The 17,522-nt window shown below is 51.4% G+C and overlaps 1 protein-coding gene across 8 annotated transcripts in view; it reads right to left on the bottom strand.

Moving 5' to 3' along the window:
* The window catches only part of CUX1 (cut like homeobox 1), a 373,714-nt gene that overhangs the window by 49,808 nt on the left and 306,384 nt on the right, over positions 1-17,522 (bottom strand). For 5 of the 8 annotated variants that reach the window (XM_055339489.1, XM_055339490.1, XM_055339494.1 and 2 more), the window contains 3 exons: positions 16,125-16,957; positions 14,014-14,179; positions 13,410-13,466 (listed from right to left, as the gene is read on the bottom strand). The exons of the other annotated variants lie outside the window; for them this stretch is intronic. In XM_055339489.1, the coding sequence (XP_055195464.1) occupies positions 13,410-13,466; positions 14,014-14,179; positions 16,125-16,957 (1,056 nt within the window). The remainder of the gene's footprint in view (positions 1-13,409; positions 13,467-14,013; positions 14,180-16,124; positions 16,958-17,522) is intronic. 8 annotated transcript variants of the gene reach the window in all.

The following is a 17,522-nucleotide window of genomic DNA, read 5'->3' as shown; positions in this document are numbered from 1 at the left end:
GTGGGGGGTTGCCGGGCAGAGCTGGGGAGCAGCATGGCTGTGGCCTGGCAATGTGGAAATGTGAGCAAGGGAGGGAGGAGATCAAGAAGAGGAAACGGGGGTGCAGGGGGAGAGGCAGAGTGGAAGCCAGAGCCAGAGGCGGGACGGCAGACTTGCCACTGTGGTTGCTTGGGGAGTGGATCAGGGTGTGCAAAAGGTCCTGGGGTGCCCGGTGCTGGCATCCTGGGTCCAGCGGGAGCCCTGGTGGCCCTGGTGGCCTGCCTGGCTCGAGGCCTTCCCAGCGGATGGGGCTGACAGCTTCAAAGGGTACAACAGGGTGACCACCAGGCTGCAACGCTTCTCAGTGGACTTCAGACGGGGGTTGCGTGAGGAGCTGCTGAACCCTAACGGACATGTCGGGACTCGCTTGGCTTCTTCTAAGAGACACCCTCACCTCAAAGGTGCATGGTGATGCTCATTGGCCCTCCTGTTTTTTCCTCAGAAATCGACCAGGCTGCCCCACATGGTCATGTGAGACCCCTTTACTGATGTCCCTGGTGCCCAACTCTGACCCAGTGGCAGTGGTGGTGGCAATGTAGATGGGCTCCTGGGTCCCGAACCCCGCCTCTGGGTCTAACAGCAGACACTTCCCACCCCTTAGGACTACCACCGACTTCCCCAGGCCAATAGAAAACATGGAGTACAGGGGAGTAAGTGAGGGGTCCCTGGCGGGCGGTCTCCCCCACCCACAGGAAAGGTCTAGTCCCAAAAAGGTGGTGGCACCAAGCATCAGTGCACACCATGCCCACACTCTAGGCCCTGCCTCCCTCTCCTTGGGCTGGCAACACTCTCTCTGGCCCCGAGCCAACCTGGGCATTGCCTTAAATCACTGAAAATCTCAGCAAACCTACCAAATCCCTTGTTTCTTCCCCCCCCCCCCAACCAAAGGCAGAAAGGTGTAACCTGAGCAAAGTTTGGGACAGAGAGCTGGGGAGGGGCCGAACTAGGCCGGGTGGGACCCCCATGCTGGCTCAGGAAGGGAAAACGGTCGGTTGGTCCTCGTTTCTTCTGTAATGCGGAACATCAATGCTTTCTCTCCCATACACCCGGCCCCCTGCCAGCACAGAAGGCAGGCAGATGAGCAAAGAGCCCTGGCACACAGTAGGTACTGGGCTGCGTGCGCGCGTGAACAAAACATTTTTAACGCCTGTCTAAGGAACTCTTACAGTGACGTAAAAGCCAAAATACTTATTAACGAAGAAAACAAAATAAAAGCAAGGTTGTTACTTGGGCCACGTACAGCTTCCCTCCCCAAACTTGACTTCTAAGCCACTTGAGAGAGGGCCTGCCTTTTTCATTCAACAAGGGGGTCCTCCAAGAGCCAGGCAGGGTGCTGGGAGATGGGGCACAGTGGCGAGCCAAGCAGACTTCATCAAGCAAGTCAAGGTCACAAAGATGAGATGAGGGCAGGACAGGGACGCGCGGTGGCACTGTGACACTGCTGCTGAGGCTGGGTGGGCCGGGAGCCAGGGAGGGAGAGATAGGGGCTGGGTCACGCACTACGAAGGTGGAAGGTGGGACCTGAGGGAACGGACTGAAGCAGGGGAGTGCCGCAGCCAATGTGCCATCTGGAAAGAAGGCTCTGGAGCTTGGGTCAGGGTGGGGACTGCGGTAATGGGAAGAAAAAAATGAGAGACACTTAGAAAATAGAAACTGTGTGTATGCATACATGTGTGTGCGTGTATGCGAGCGTGTGTTTGGGAGGGTGCTTCAGAGAGAGAGAAGGATGGAGACGGGCTGCCAGTCTTCGGCTTAGACAAATGGGGGTAGGGGGAGCACTGGGGTCCTGTTCACTGAAGGGAGCAGTTCTGGGGAGACAAGGCTGAGTCCAAGGTCAGGTGCATTTTACCGGAAGGGGTGTTGAGTTCTTGGGTCTGGCAGTGGCGGTCAGCCCACGGTGGGAGGAGGCAGGAGGCAGGAACGCGCCCAGATGGGCGCCTCAGCCTGGTGCATTGCATGAGGGTGCAAGAGAAGTTGCCTCATGTCACCCAGAGATCTACAGATGCTCGGCTCCTCCCAAGACATCATCTTGTACAACCCAGGGCTTCCCTCACTCTTGAGATGTTTTTTCTCTCTTCTCCCAAACTGGGGAAAGCACACACGAGAGAGATGTTCTGTGCTGACCCCAACAGCACCGTCCTGTGACCATGGCTGAGCTGGGGGTGGGCTCGGCAGAAGGTTCTGGGTGTCTGTCTGCCCTCTGTCAGGGATCATCATATTTCTGGTGCATGTTTTATAAGCTCTGAAGGAAACACGCACATCAAAAGCAGGATTTGGGAATGCAATGTTCGTTTAATTTGGTTCAAAATTAAAAACGCTCCTTAAATTACAATTCATCTTTTGTAGTGAACTCAGTCTGGTGAAGTTGCAGAAGGAGCACTGGGCAACACAGTTGGCCCTGCTTCACGAGCTCGGTGCTCACTTGGTTTCCAGCATTTCTGCAGATCCATACTGATTTAGAAATAATGCTTTCAAATTACCTTCAATAACCTTATTACCGAACCAGCTGTGTGTATGAACACTTATCAATGCGTCCCTGTGCATTAAGAGAAAATGTATGTCATACAAACAGTCTAAATATATATTACCGAGATGGGAAAAAACAAACCCTCTAGTTAAATTGCTTTGCTGTAATCAAAGATTAATCACTGTGTGAGAGTGTGGCAGCGTGTGCGCCCGCACGCCCGTGTCCTCTCTTTTTCTCCAGGGTTCCTTTATGGCTTTGGGCAAGCCTGCCCATCCTTTACCAATGGCCACGTTCTTGGCAGACAGGTCACCCTGCTGTTTGGAGAGCGGAATTAATTTTCCCAGATTCCAAAGAGTTGGAGGAGCCAAGTGGTGGCTTTGAATATGGTTTTGTTTTTGGGCCTTCAAGGCCTGCAGCTCAGAAGCCCTCCTATCCCCAGGCACCCGGTGGACAGCAGGCTTCAGACTGTCCATCTGTGCAGAGGCTCTAGCGTCCGCCCCAAGAGCAGCCTGTCCCCTCTCAATAACGCTGCCAGGCAGCCTGGCGTGTGGGTAATGATGTCTGGGCTGTGACGGAATGTTCCGCAGAGGTCCCAGGGCTGACAGCAGCCACTGAATGTGCCAGTGTGGTGGGCTGCACCCCAGCTTCCGCATAGTATGCGGGTGGATGAAGTGACCTGGTCCTCCACGGGCACCGGGTTATGAGGGGTGGAACCGATCCTGTCTCCAACGTTCACGACGGCACTAGGAAAGCTATTACGGTGCGTTATTTTACACATCCTCCTAATCTCTCCATACTGCTTTACTTAATTTGTGATGAAATTGTTGAGAAAGGGTACTTAATGTAGGCCAGTCAGTAAAAGTAATTTATCATCTTCCCGCTTCAGTGCGCACGTTATCAGCGAACTCATTTTCTGCATTCATCATGCAATCAGCCTATTATTTGCATATTAATCAGGCAGTGGACCATGAAAGAACTGCATCCCAGCCAAACGCAGCACTATCTCAGGAGAAACACTCCGTAATTATCATACATCAGTGTTATGATGTGGTAATTGATTATAACATCTTTCTGCTGCCCCTGGGGAGCCCCTCTGCTCACCCGGCTCCAGGCACTCTGGACAGATTGTTCTTTTCCTCCCCAAAACAGAGGAAGCACTGCTGTTCTGACTGCTATTTCAGGGGAGTATTGATCCTCTCCTTCCAATTTCAGGAGGTATTTAAACTACGTGGAACAAAACTGACTGTAAAACTTAGGACTGAGCAGGTGTAGCCAGGAAGAAGGCACATCCCTCTGGACTCCGTGTCCCCCCCCCCCCTTTCCCCAGCTTTTGGCTTTGGAGGTGCTGCTCAACAGCTTCCAAGAAAGTTTCCTTATCAGACAAAATGCTGCAACTCTAGTCCCTCCTTGTTGCAAAGTTGGTACAAAGGCAGTTTGGCTGCTTTATTTAGGTGCCAAATGACAGACTAATTTTGGTCCTCTTGTAAAGGACAAATCCAACATCTGCCAATTCAGACTTGGGCTATATTTAGGGAATCTACTTCCAAAGGGAAGAACAAAACACAAAATCAAGATGAGGCCAGTGATAGAGTCTCCTGGCTCGCTTTCTTTCTGAGATGCCCTCCTCACTCCTTGTGAAGACCCTGAGCATGGCCCAAGCACATGGGGCTGGGGCCAGGGGATCGGGAGGGGGGCCGGGCTGGCTCTGGGCTATAGGCAGGGGGAGGGCATGATAGCTGAAGGAGGGGGCTCTCTCCAGCAAGGGAGAGAGCCCTGGGACACTGTGTGTATTTTCCCTGGATGTAGACGGGAAGGGTTTCAAAGCATCATGGACCCGTCTCCCAGGCCAGATGGATTACATATGTTCCATGGCAAAACTTCAGAGACTTGGGTCTGACTCTGCCACTGATCTGTCGCTGGGTTCTCTCCTCTTTTCCTGCCCAGCTCCTGGCTGAAATACAAGGGATGCATCCCAGGGTAATGGAGGTATCTGATTTTCTACAGTCTTTTATCTTGGATCTGCTCTTTTGTATTTGTTCAAATGTATAATTTGAACCCCATTTTGTTCCTTGTTTTGAAACGTGGCCTTGACTTCTGAGTGTAGTTCCAGGACCAGCCATTCACCCATGGTGGTGAGACCAAGCCCGTAGGGGCAGGTGACAGCTCACCTGGACCTACCTCCACACTCGGCAGCAGGGCCGCTGGTCTCAGGACCATGCATGCCTTTTCCATCTTCTTGACTGGGGCCAAATCACCTCTCATCTCTGTGCCTTGGTCTTCTTTGTTGGTAAGATGGGGAACATCGTGTCCATTTACTGATTAAGGATTTGTAGCATTCCAGCTGTTCTTTCTTTACATCTCAGGTTGAATTCACAGGTGTTCAGGAAGGTTTCAAAGTTATCTAGCTAAATTTGGGGGACCAGATGAAATGAAGACCCCTACTCTTCCACCATCTTGCCTCTGTCCTTGATTAAGGATTAAAGGTGTTGAGACACATAAATACAGGAGTTTCCTCATTTTATTCCTACCACCTTTTTAAAATTCCTTGAGGATGTTTAGGCATTTAAGCTTTCTTCAGCCTTCCCTAGAACCAAATCACTGAAAACTGAAGTCCTCATTTGCTCCTATGACCTACTTTTGCTTCTTGCACTGAATGCCCAGTGTACTGTAAATTCTGTTTTCCAAAGAGAGTCTAAAGGGGAGAGAAGGCAGACGTGTCCAGAGGCCCGTGACCAGGGCCTGCAAGGGCCTTCTCCAAAAGGGGAGTTGGGGTGTGCCGGCACAGAGGTCCAGGCAAACCAACCGAAAGAGCTTGAGTGGGATGGTATTGTTGCTCACCCATGCCGACAGTCACACCCATATCCAGACAAGATGGCCTGGTTCCATGTTAGTTTGCCCCAGATGGCATGAGCGATAACCTGCAGTCTTGTTCTGGAAGCTCAGAATCTGGGATCAACTTTGCAGAATTGTAGATGGACAGGCAACTTCCAAAGATGGATGGCATTTCAGAGAAGCTGAGAATCTGCAGAGCTGCATGCAGGTCATCCTTCAGTGGACCCCAGCTGCCACCCAGCAACGTTTGCACTCGACAAGCTACCCCAAGGAGTGAGTAGCTGGGCTTCTTTTCTGTTTTAAAGCCAGAGGCCTGGCACCTTGGGTGTGCACATGTACTGTTCTGCAGCTCTCCATGCACACACGAAGCAGCATGTAATGCTAGTGGTGGCAGCAGAAGTAAACATTCAAATAGCATTTCCTCTGTGCCAGCCTGTTTCGGAAGCTTTTGTGCACAAAATCATTTAAACCTCCCAACAGCCTAGGAGACGGGTACTGTCCTTTCTCCCTTTTATAGGAGAAACTGAGACACAGAGAGGTTGAGTCACTTGCCCAAGGCCACACAATCGCTCAGTGGGAGGGGCCGGATGAGACCTCTGCAGTCTGTCCAGCCTGCCTCGTCACTGCTGCTCACGTGCTCTCAGGGCTGGTCACTGCAGGATAGTCTCTTATGTTTTGCTGTTAAAAGTAATTTACATCTCTCTCACTAGTGATTGGTTAAATAAAATATGGTATATATCCAGATACGGGGATTCCCTATGGATGTAAAAAGAGGAGGAGGAAGTTCTTTGTGTGCTGGCCTAGAAAGTATCTGCTATATTTTGCTAGTTGAGAAGAGCAAGGCACAGCACCTTGAGGCCTGCATGCTCCGTTCTGTGTGGAACATCTAGACGTAGAGACTGTCTACAGGAAACTGGGAATAGGATCGTCCCTGGGGAGGGCAGTTTGGGGGCTGGGGAATTCGGGAGGGTGGGTGACTGCTTTTTTAAAAAGGGCGTAAGCACCTCAAAATCTTGCCTTTTATAATCATAGTGTACTTTATTCAAGAAAATCCTACAAATCATAATTTTTAAAAGAGTCAAATAAATCTCCTATTTGGAGTTACTCTGATTCCCTCCCCCCCCCCCTTTTTTTTTGAGAGGCACGGTGGCAAATCCCACTGTAGGAACAGAGACCTTTGGGGGGTGCTATACGCTGAAGCAGCCTTTCCTGGGAACTGTGAGGCCAACATTTCCTGCCTGAGAGCAAACGCTGAGCCAGCTGCGTGCTCAGTGCTGGCCTCCCAGGGAGGCCTGTGTGGGGCCTGCAGGTAGAGCGTGCTCCAGGGGAGGGCAGGTGGGCTGGGCCTCTACTCTCCCCTGCCCTCCTGTGTTAATGCTACAGTGGGGCTGCTTTAGTCCCCCACAATGAATCCCACAATGTTCCTAGAGGCTAGGAGAACTGAAAAGCGCATGTGCAAATATTAGGGGGACGTAATCCCAACAAGTCACATTTTGAGAATATTAGTGACAGGGCACCCTCCTGTCCTGTGGTGTGGGGGCTGGGAGGGAACCCCACTATGACGCCCCTCGTGGGCTTGCTCTGCCCTAGTCTGCGTCTCATCACTCTTGGAAGGATTAGCTGTAGTACAACCAAACCCCTTTCCACCTGAGCTCTGCCGAGATAAGGTTGACAATTTTTGAAAGACATTAATTAGAAGGAAACTCACAACTCCTAGACCATCTTGGCAGGCAGTGGGGAGACACATTGCTCTTGACAGGCCAAGTTACGGCATTGCACCCAAAGTGAGCAAGGAACATTCTAGGCCCTGGTGAGAAGTTCCCTAAGCCCTGCCTTGGCCGAGGGTCCCAGGCCTGGCTGGTTCTGAGGCACGCACTTCTCAGGCTCATGGCCTCCTCCTCAGCCCACCCTCTGTTTGAAAAGGCCCTTCCCCACATGAGGTCGAAAGACCTTTGAGCTTTGGGCCAGCATAGCCTACTGACTAACGTCACATCCTGCCCTCTATGCTTCTCTAGGAGGGTTTTCTGAGCCCCCTCCAAATCATCCTGTAGCCCTAGACAATTTCTTCTGCCTGGGCACAGTCAGATGCCATCTCAGTGTCCAGGCCATGCCCATGTTCTGCGTACCAGAGGCCACTCTGCCCACTGAGTCTTGAACCCTCACCTGTCCCCTCCACAGTCCTGTGGTGGAAGGTTTTTCCTGTTTTTCCTGGTTAGATTTTGGCTCTCTGTGGTCCAAAGGTGCAGCCCTTAAGTGAGGGGCTTCTCCCCTCCATCGTGGGATCTCTTTGAATGGGATCGGTGAGAAGCCTGGGGGGCTGTGTTGCCCATCATGGGCCTCAGCCCACCTCCTCTTGAGAAAGAGCCATCAGTGGGGGAAGAAGTACTTTGGGATGAGATGTGGCAGGCCAGCATTCCAGGCCCAACACCGCCAGTGGGGCAGGTCACCAAGGTCACTCTGAAAGAGCAATGCACCACCCATCTGTCCATTTCTACTTTTCTTATACAACAGAGTAAAGGAAGCTACGTACAGGGAAGACAAAATTCTCCCAGAACCCACTTTGCTTCTGTCATTTTATTTAATTATTATTTAAAAAATATTTTATTTTGAAGTCATCTCTACACCCAATGTGGGGCTTGAACCCACAACCCCAAGATCAAGAGTCAGATGCTCCATGGACTGAGCTAGCCAGGTGCCCCCTATTGTCATTAAAAAAAAAAAAAAAGCCCTCTGAATTAGTGGCTCCTCACCTTTTTCAGAGGTGCCACACATGCCATGTCCTTTCATGACTATGAACCTTGGGCCTACAGAACCCTTCCTGCAATGTCCTCCTTTCTGATGCCTTTGCAGCCCAGCCCCTCCTTGGGGCTTCCTCAGTGTGGGGTTGGGGACTGTACCCACACATACCCAATGACAGACAACCAGAAGGGAGGTTGTGTCTGAATCCAGAAACCTATCTTCTCTGACTTTAGAAGAGACAGTTATTCCTTCATTATGGCATTCCTGATACAATAAAAAACATCCTAATGCAGGTTTCAACCAAGAGAGAAAGATATGGGTGGAGCACTCAGTTCTTCTGGCCACCATGACACCACCTCTTGACAATGAGTGGCTGCACTAGGCTGAGCTGCCCATCAAATGATGAGCAGCAGCCACCTGGCTCAGGGAGGGGGCACTTTCTAGTTTACATGTGGCCTTCCAGAATTCTCTTTTGTCTCTCTGCTGTCTGTGGCTATGTGTAAATCAGTTATATTTATACAAATCTTTTCAGGGGTTAGAATAACTCTTCCTGTAGAGAACCAACAGTTACTCTTGCTGATTTATTCTGATGAAAAGAGAAGAAAAAAAAATCAAATCAAATCTAGTCTAACGCACAGAATGATGAGATTTAGTGCCATGGAATCTTTAAGGGGGGGCAAGTAGCCCCTCCTTTTCTCCATTAACACGCTAGCCAAATGCCTGCATGAGAATCCTATTGCCGAGATCAAAGCACTCAAACCCTGGACATTTTCCTGGTCATCTCATGGGCGCGAAGTGGGAATCATTATGCAGATTACCAAGGAATGTCAGCCTGTCCCTAACCAGGGGCTGCTGTCACGGGAATCCCCTGGTGCCTGAACGTCCCGTACAGCATCCGGCCTGTGGCCATCTTGCCAGTGAGGGGGCACATGTGAGACCACCCATGTTTAAGACATGGCAGCAGCTGTCCCCTCGAGAGGCAGCTGATGCCCTGCTGAGAGCAGTGACATGGAGCCATGGAATCCTCCATGGGGGGAGATGACTCGGAATTCACAGTTCCTGACTGATACACCGGGAAAAAAGCTGGAGGTTTTACAGTTTGCAATAATCCATTTGAAGCCAGTGTGGAAGCTTATTAGTGACAGTAACGAAATGCTCTCATGTTAAAAAGTTACAAAGCGGAGCCCACCAGTTCTCTGTAATGTAATGACTAACATTGCATCCAGGAAAATCTGGAAAATCCTCCCCCTGCCTCCTTTTTTTCTGCCCCTTTTAGATTGTCTCTTGTCTCCTTCCCTCCCTTGGGGCAAAAAGATTAATCACACCAAGGAACTGTGAATATGAAATGAGCTTCAGGGAAGGAAAATGGGAAAAAAAAAATCCAGTGGTTTACTAGATTGTATCTACCTACCGATCTATGTACCTCCCTCCCTCCCTCCCTAGCTATACATATGCACACAAGCAACCCCCTTCCTTGTATTTCAAGATTTTCTTCCCTTTAAAAAAGCCTGCTAGCTGATAAGCATGGATGGCAGGCCACACTCAGAGAAAACAAGCCTTACAAGGCCCCTCCCTTCTCCTCCTGTAAGTGCTTTTTCTTGGCTTCCCCAGAGCACTGATTGCTAAGCAGTGTGAGGTTGGCTGAAGCATGATACCTAGGATGGAAGACAGACAAAAGGAAGATGCAGAGAACCAACCCCCAAAGGCCTCTCTGCAATGCCATCTTCAAATACTTCTGTCATATTAGATCAAAGACGACCCTGGATGGAACTGCCGACGCCCCTCCCCAAGACGCTGGGAACTTTGAAAGAAGCCAACTCAAAAATGTTGTGTAGAGGACCAGCCTGCCTGGAAATACATGAACAAGTATGTGATCTTAAGTTCGGTTTTTAACGACCCCCCCCCCCCCCCCGCCAAAGGTACTCATGTGATTGGCAGGGGACCCTCTACTCTGATGATTTTTCTTCAAGACCCCAAAGGCTTACAAGCAAAAGCACAGGTCACCGGTGGAAAATGGCATCAACCTTCCCAAAGGCCCAAGGCCATCACCCCAATGCTCAGATCATCAAAGAACATTCAGGAATGGTTCTGTTCACCAGGAGGAACTGGTGATGTAATTCAAAGTTCAGTCTCTTGCTGTAAAACTCATCAGCAAGCTTGACATATAGATCATTACGGAAAATGGAGACCCTGAGGGATGACGGCACTGGGCAGAAAGAGGCAGACAGGAATTCTTTAGTGAGGCAAACAGATTCCTGCGTCAGCAGTTTGCCGTTCTGATGAGTGAGGCCACTCTACTCCTGGTCACCTTATCACCATGGTAACTGAGGACGAGCCCTGCACTGGGCCCACGCGTCCTCTGCTCTGAGTCCATACCTCTCACTGAGGGGCTGTGGATAGAGGGCCAGTCTTCCAGAGTCCTGCCACAACTGGGAGGCTACCCTCCCAGCCAGGCCAGCTCAGCTACCTGGATGCTCAGCTGCTGAGCATTTCTCACCATATTCAGGAACTAACCAACCCAGCACTGGAATCATCGTCCTGCAGCCAGCTGGTTCTACTGGGCCGAGCCACCTCTGGCACAGGCCTCATGGAGCCACCACCAAGGACAGCATCTTTCTGAGTCTGGGGGCTTCTTGGAAAGATTCTGTGGTAGCCATGGTGAGAACAGAGAACCAGAATCCTGAGGAAGTCCTTGAACTGGATTCACTACCATGCCTTTGGGACAGCACTGCTGAAGCCTTCCTCAGAGACACTGTTTCTCTAATCCATTGAGGAAGATTCTGAAGTCCCCTATGGGCATCCATCCCAAAGATTTACCAATACTCATCATCATAAAATAATTCTGTCTTTTGAATCTAAATTCCACATGCTGAAAAGTTCAGCTACTTTGATTTTTAGAAACATTCTTGAAAGGATAATACTGATAGTAAAGAAATTTCAAACAAGGAAAACTACGACCCACAGTCCTGCCACTATGATAATCATTCTTCTTGTTTTGACAAGCACTTTCTAGCCTTTGCTGATCCAGAGAAACATTTTTGGTTAGCTACCATCATGACATTAAAAAATTTAGGGGTGCTAGGTGTCCCACACTTGGTTTTGGCCTAAGTTAATGATCTTAGGGTCCTGGGATCAAGTCCTGAGTTGGGCTTTGCGCTCAGGGGGTAGTCTGCTGGAGATAGAGAGATAGAAACATAGGCAGAGGGAGAGGCAGGCTTCCTGTGGGGAGCCCAAGATGGGACTTGATCCCAGGATCCTGGATCATGACCTGAGCCAAAGATAGATGCTCAATCACTGAGACACCGGGGGCCCCAGATTTTCTCTTCTTTTGCCCCCCGCCCCCACCTGTGCGTGCACTAAGATAAATAAATGTCTTTAAAAAAAACCCTGTATTTTCCTAGAATATACGAAATATTTTTCCACTTCTCTCCACAATCACCATGACTATTGTTTTCACGGTTTCCCTGTTATTGATAAGGGGCACGATGGGTAAATGGTCTGCAATCTGTCTCCCATCTTGCAGAGGTGACACAGGGAGAGGCCTGCTTGCCACCCCTTCATAGAAACCACTGGAAAGTTCTTCAGTGCTCACTTTTATCCAGGCTCCCTGCCCCTGCCAATTTGTAGACTCTCCAAGCATTCTATGCATCAATTTGTTTTATAAAGTAATTCGATATCTCACAAATACTATTTACTTCCCTCTGAGGAGCCTGGCGTGGTTTTCCTATGTTGGAAATGTGACTGTGGAAGTTCCGGTATGGTAGCAACTACCTGCCATAGAGCAAAGAGCAAAAGGCTATTCTTTTCAAGGATTTGTTCACACATGGCCAAGATTTTGGCATCAATTTTAACCGACCTGAGACTGCAGGAGATCTCATGTTTTATTTAGGAACAAGTGATTTTGATCTAAAAAACGTCTGTCACATTCTACCAAGTTTAGTCCTAAGTCTGGTGGGGCAGCAACTACTCTTGGGGGACTATGGGAAGGCCAACTTTCTGCTGCAGCAAGAAGAGGCAAGGCTAATTTTTCATGCAAATGTCTGCAAAACTCTGGCACAAACAAGGTCATGCATTATTTACCCTAATGCATCTGGAATATGGGCCAGGGCTGGGTAAGTTCTCTGGGACTTGTTAACCAAACTGACCAAGCCAGAAATGAAGTGAGAAGGAAGTACCAGTGATTCTTCTTTGGGTGGACCAACCACTCCATTTAGATGTCCAACCAAGGAGACCAATGACTCGGGTAAGATACAGCCTTCCGCCTCCCATTCTGGTCAAGAGCAAACTGGGAACATCCAAAACACAAGATTGGCCAGGAGCTTTGCTGCAAGCGCCCCGCTCCGGCTGCATCTGTGCGTGGGTTTGGCATCTCGCAGTGGTAGCGGCCGCTGCCGCCCAGCTGTTCCCGCGCTACACATGTTTTCCCTCGTAAAACTTGCAGCAGGCTGGCGGGCTTCACGCTCCTCACTTAGCTTTGTTTGTGTTTTCAATGAATCAATGGGATATGGAGGCTAATCAACATGTTTAGAAAAATAAAGGAAAAACGAAGAGCAGCACAAGATGCTGGCTGTTCCTGGAAGCTGGGCGAGCAAAGCTCTGTACCAGTGGGATCGCGGGGAGGACACTCAAGGGGGTCTGGGAGCATGGTGCTTCCGCAAGGGGTCCACAGAGCCCAAATGCCACCTCAGAGATCTGGGGCTTCAGATGCCAACAAGAAGCAGCCAAGCGTCTCGCCGGCTGGCACTCCAGAGCCCCGCTACCTGCCTCCAGGCTGGATTCCCATGCTCAGCCTCACTCTTCGGGGCATCACTGGCTCTTATCCAGCCACACCCTACACTGCTCCCAGGGGCCCCCTGCCATCTCCTTTAGGTGATTCCATCTGTCATTTCCTTCTTCCCCATCCTTCTTGCTTGAAAGTGACCCCAAGGTCTTCTGGACAGACTCAACTTCTCCCTACCATGACCCTGCTGGGAGGATGTCATGTGCCCAATCCTGCCCCCTCCTATTCAAATGGAGGCCCCCCCCAGGTGCAGACTCTGTCTATGACTCGGACCCTGGCCCCCAGTCCTGGGCACTTAAGAAGCCACAGACCAATGAGACAATTTGGTGGCAAGCAGGAAAACACCAGAAGAAACCCTCCCTTGGCCCTTGACTCTCCTTGTCTCCATTAGAAACTAGGATCATGAGAATCTAACATGCCAACAAGATATAATGTTTTTAGCTCCCTGGATCCAGAGTCAGGGATCAGAGTCTCCCCAGTATGGACCAGAGAACAGGAAAACATACAGGGGAGGAAAATATCTCACACTAAACAAGAGACATTAGTAGTTACCTGAGCTCACACAGCCCTGCTGCAGGGGGTCCTGTAGTGACGTCACAGAATGGAGAACTAAATAAGATAAGAGATTACAATTAAATGGGGAAACAAAGCCCAGGCATTTTAAACTTCCTAATGCCCTCAGCTCAGCAGAGTGGGGACAGTGACAGGCCCCGAAGGTAGGGGCCCTTACCTTATGGGGTGGTGGGGGGGAAGGTCAAAACTCAGGGTTGACGCAAATAGGCACGGTTCTCCTGGAAAGCTGGGACCCCTGGGTGGGAGCAGGTGGAAGCTGGAGCCCATTATATCTTCCACCTCTATGTCTTTGGCTGATTTCCTTTCCTGATTCTCTGATTTAGCTACTTGACTTTTACCTATATTTATGTATAAACAGCATTTTCTTAATTAGTAACTCATTTTCTGCTGCTTATAAAATTAGCTAGGCACAATCTTCTCTCCTAAAAACTAAAGGCAGTCCCATGGCAACAGGTAGTGGAAGAAGGGGGCAGTTCTTGGCCTCTAGGCACTGGGCAACAGTTGAGGGCACAGCTGGCGGCCTCCCCCCATAGATCCCCTGCACTCACTTCCCTGTAGGAGCCCAGGGCAGGGCTGCTCTTACCTGGCCCTTGCTGCTGACCCTGGACAGGCAGGACACCCTGGCCCAGCTCGCCGTTGAGCCAGAGCTGCATCCGGATGAAGGGTTCACGGCCTTTCTGGGTCAGCTTGCTCCAAGGCTTTGGCCGGGACAGCATGTCACTGACGCTGCCCTGGGACAGGCCCAGCACCTGCAGTAGCAACCAAAGACATGGCATCAGTGCCTGGGATTTAGTGTGAGGCCACAGAATGCTTTAGTGATGCACACGCAGAGCCATGGAGAGGCCGAGATGGATGACACCCAGTGAGCACTGCAGGGGCTGAGCACAGAACCCCCCCCTGCCTGGTGGACGGTGCCAGCCTGGGGCAGGGACAGAAACTTTTCAAGGTCACTGGTGGGCTGATGCCCTGGCAGGGGGAGCCATAGTTACAGTCATAGCTTTCTGCTCCCAGGGAGAGGGGATGGGATCTCTCCCAGGGCCGCGATCCTGCCAAGGTCCCAGGGTTGTTGTCCCGACAACCTGAGAAGCAAGCGTCAAAACCACCTTGCTCTGCCTGGTGGTGCCACGAAAGGCCGAAGTGCTGGGGCCAAGGACCCCTTTAGCAACCAGAGCGGTGGATGCTGGCAGGATGCTAGAGGCCAGTTTTCTTTGTGGCGCTGGGCCAGCCCGGCATTTAGAATGGTTTGCTCTCTCTGACCACATCCTGCTCTGCAGTGGGGGCCCAGAGGTGAGTGGGTGGTGATGGGGGTGCCAGTCTGGGAGTAAGTCTCACTGCAGACGACCGACAAGTTGCACGTACATGCCCGAGTTTTCTTAACGCTCACATATGGCCATACATATGTATGGGCACAAACACCCCCCCATAGGACACAGATGCAGCCCAGAGATATTTAGGGGCTGCATTCGATCACTCTTTTGAAAAGTTCTCAAGTTCCAGAATAAACTGCACTCACGGGCCAAACAAGTTCAACGCTATTAAGTCTCTGCTAAATTTAAGGCATGAGCACAAATGTCTATTTAAATGTTCTCAAATGATATTTTTACAACACTGAACTAGAAATTTCAAGGGACTTTACATTCTCATCCTCGCTTCTTTCTACCCCATCACCTTTTGCAAAATCAGGACAAAGAGATCACAATCAGATATTGTAAGGATCCACGACACGGTATGTGGCAAACACCGAATGGAAGGCAGGGCAGTGTGGGGCTGGGGGGGGGGGAGGGGGCAGAGAGGCCCCACGTGGGGCCCCTCGGAGGCCACTGCCAACCCTGCCACATCCCCTCAGGGAGGCTGCCTTTTAGGGTAGTGGAGTGCTTTTCATTATACTCTGTAATTACTTAATCTGAAGCGATGCTGGGGTATTATGTTTATCTTATTTTATAGCCCTGGTAAATCCCCATTAACCAGAATCTGTTACCGGGAAGTGCCATCTAGAACATAAAGGGTCTGGGGGCTCTCTCACCAACCACTGTACTTTCAATAAGCCAGGGAGGAGAGATGTAGAAGTAGGGGATTTCAGGGCCAGTTGTGGGCATGGCCTGTGCAGTTCTGCCCAGGGTCACCCGAGCTATGGGTTCTGGGCAGGTCGCTTCACCAATCTGGCTGCAGAGGGCCCAGGCATCTCCTGAATTATGAGGAAGGTATGATTATGTCTATCATGTGACATAAGCTTTCCTCAGCATGTGCCTTTCGCTTCTCTGCATGCTGGTGGTCTCTCTATGGGATCAGATCTTTTCTGGGGGGGGGGGGGGGAAGCCCAGGGATGGGTGTCTGGGCCACACTTGGTCAAGAGATGGGATCTGACCTCAGTCACTGGCTGGCCGGGTGCATGTAGTTAACTTCCCTGAGCCTAACTTTCCTCATCTGTCAAATATGACTTTAGCGCCCCTTCACAGCATCACCAGGAGTCAAAAGGAACATGGCGGGTGATGGGGCCTAGCCCAGGGTCTCGCCTAAGAGGGGAATTCAGGAAATGGAACATTCACCAGCCAGCCTCTGGGCAAGTTTGGGGATGGTCGAACTTTCTGCTCTGTGGCTCACTGAAGGGCCGGTGGCCACATCCTCCAGAGAAATGCTGAGTCTCAGCCGCCAAGAGAGATGGGAAAACCTGGGCCCCCGAATCCAAGCCCTCACCTTCTCCCCAAAGATTCTTTGACAGATGCCGTTCTTGGCCAGCTTCTCCTTCACCTGCCGAGTGAGCTCAATGGTGTCCACCTCCTGGTACATGTAGATCTCGTACTGCTCCGGGGTCAGTGGAGGGACTGAGGGCTTGGCAGGCTTGGACATGGGCACAATCGGGGAGGAGGGCAGGGGGCTGTTCTGGGGTGTCTCGCTGCGGCTGGCTCCAGTCAGGCTTAGCTCAGAGCTCTGGGAGTATGGCGACTCAGCGCTGGGCCATTCCTTCCAGTACTCCGACGATGACGAGGGTCCCTGGAGCTGGCCGCGATCGGCCCGTGGCTGGCTGCCACCCCCTTTCTCCTTGGCGCCACCGGCTTCTTCCGACTTGGCGTCCTCGGGGGGTGCGGCGCTCTTCCTCTCTGGCTGGACGGTGTTCCACCAGTGGTCCTTCCACACGCCGCTGCGGCCCAGCTCACTCTTCACGTGCCGCAGGACCCCCTGTGCAGACTCAGCCGCTCCCGGGAGGTCCAGCCCGGGCGCGTCCTGGGACTCCTTTTTGAGGGCTGGGGGGTTGGGCAGGGTGGAGGCGCTGGTGTCAGGGGCGGTGGGGGGCTTCTTCAGGGACAGAGCGAGTGGAGGGTAGCTGGACACAGACGACATGGGTGAGGAAGGTATCAACTTGGGGCTCAGGATGGCGAGGTCAGCCTGGGACAGCGGTGCGGGCTTTAAGGCAGGGTCGAGGGCGGCCTGCTGGGCCTCCATCTCACGGCGGGCCTGCTGCAGGATGGAGCGGATGGCGTCATCTGAGCTCCCGCCGCTGGACGTGGAAGAAGGCTGGGCCGGCTCTGCTGCACGAAGCAAAAAGAGGTGTGAGATGGTTGGTGGACCGTCCCTCTCAGGTGGGAACGTGCTGCTTTCCCTCCACTTCCTTCTAACCTGGCCTCCCACAAAATGCCGATTATCTGGGAGAACCAAGCTGCTCTGCTCTGCCAACATTTCCCCTGTCAGGGGGCTGCTTGTGCATCCTGTCCAGGCAGGGATGGACAGACTAACACCACCGCTCTGGGACCCTCTGGCCTCCACTTCACACCATCTGAAAGGGTTCATTATTCTAGAGTGTCTGTGTTTGGTGGGGAATAGGAGTAGAGGCTGGGGGGGTGTAAGTGGGAAAATACTCAGGCACATGCCATCATTACGGAGGACTTTTTTTAAATCTGTTTTTTAAAAAGATTTTATTTATTTATTCATGAGAGACACAGACACGGAAGCAGTGACATAGGCAGAGGGAGAAGCAGGCTCCCTGCAGGGAGCCTGATGTGGGACTTGATCCCAGGACCGCAGGATACATGACCTGAGCCGAAGGCAGATGCTCGACCATTGAGCCTCCCTGAGGATTTCTAAACAATACTCCCG

This window comes from Nyctereutes procyonoides, unplaced genomic scaffold (assembly GCF_905146905.1).
Source record: "Nyctereutes procyonoides isolate TBG_1078 unplaced genomic scaffold, NYPRO_anot_genome, whole genome shotgun sequence".
Classification (NCBI taxonomy): Eukaryota; Metazoa; Chordata; class Mammalia; order Carnivora; family Canidae; genus Nyctereutes; species Nyctereutes procyonoides.
The sequence above is the reverse complement of the archived record's forward strand: the minus strand, read 5'-3'. Positions and strand labels throughout refer to the sequence as shown.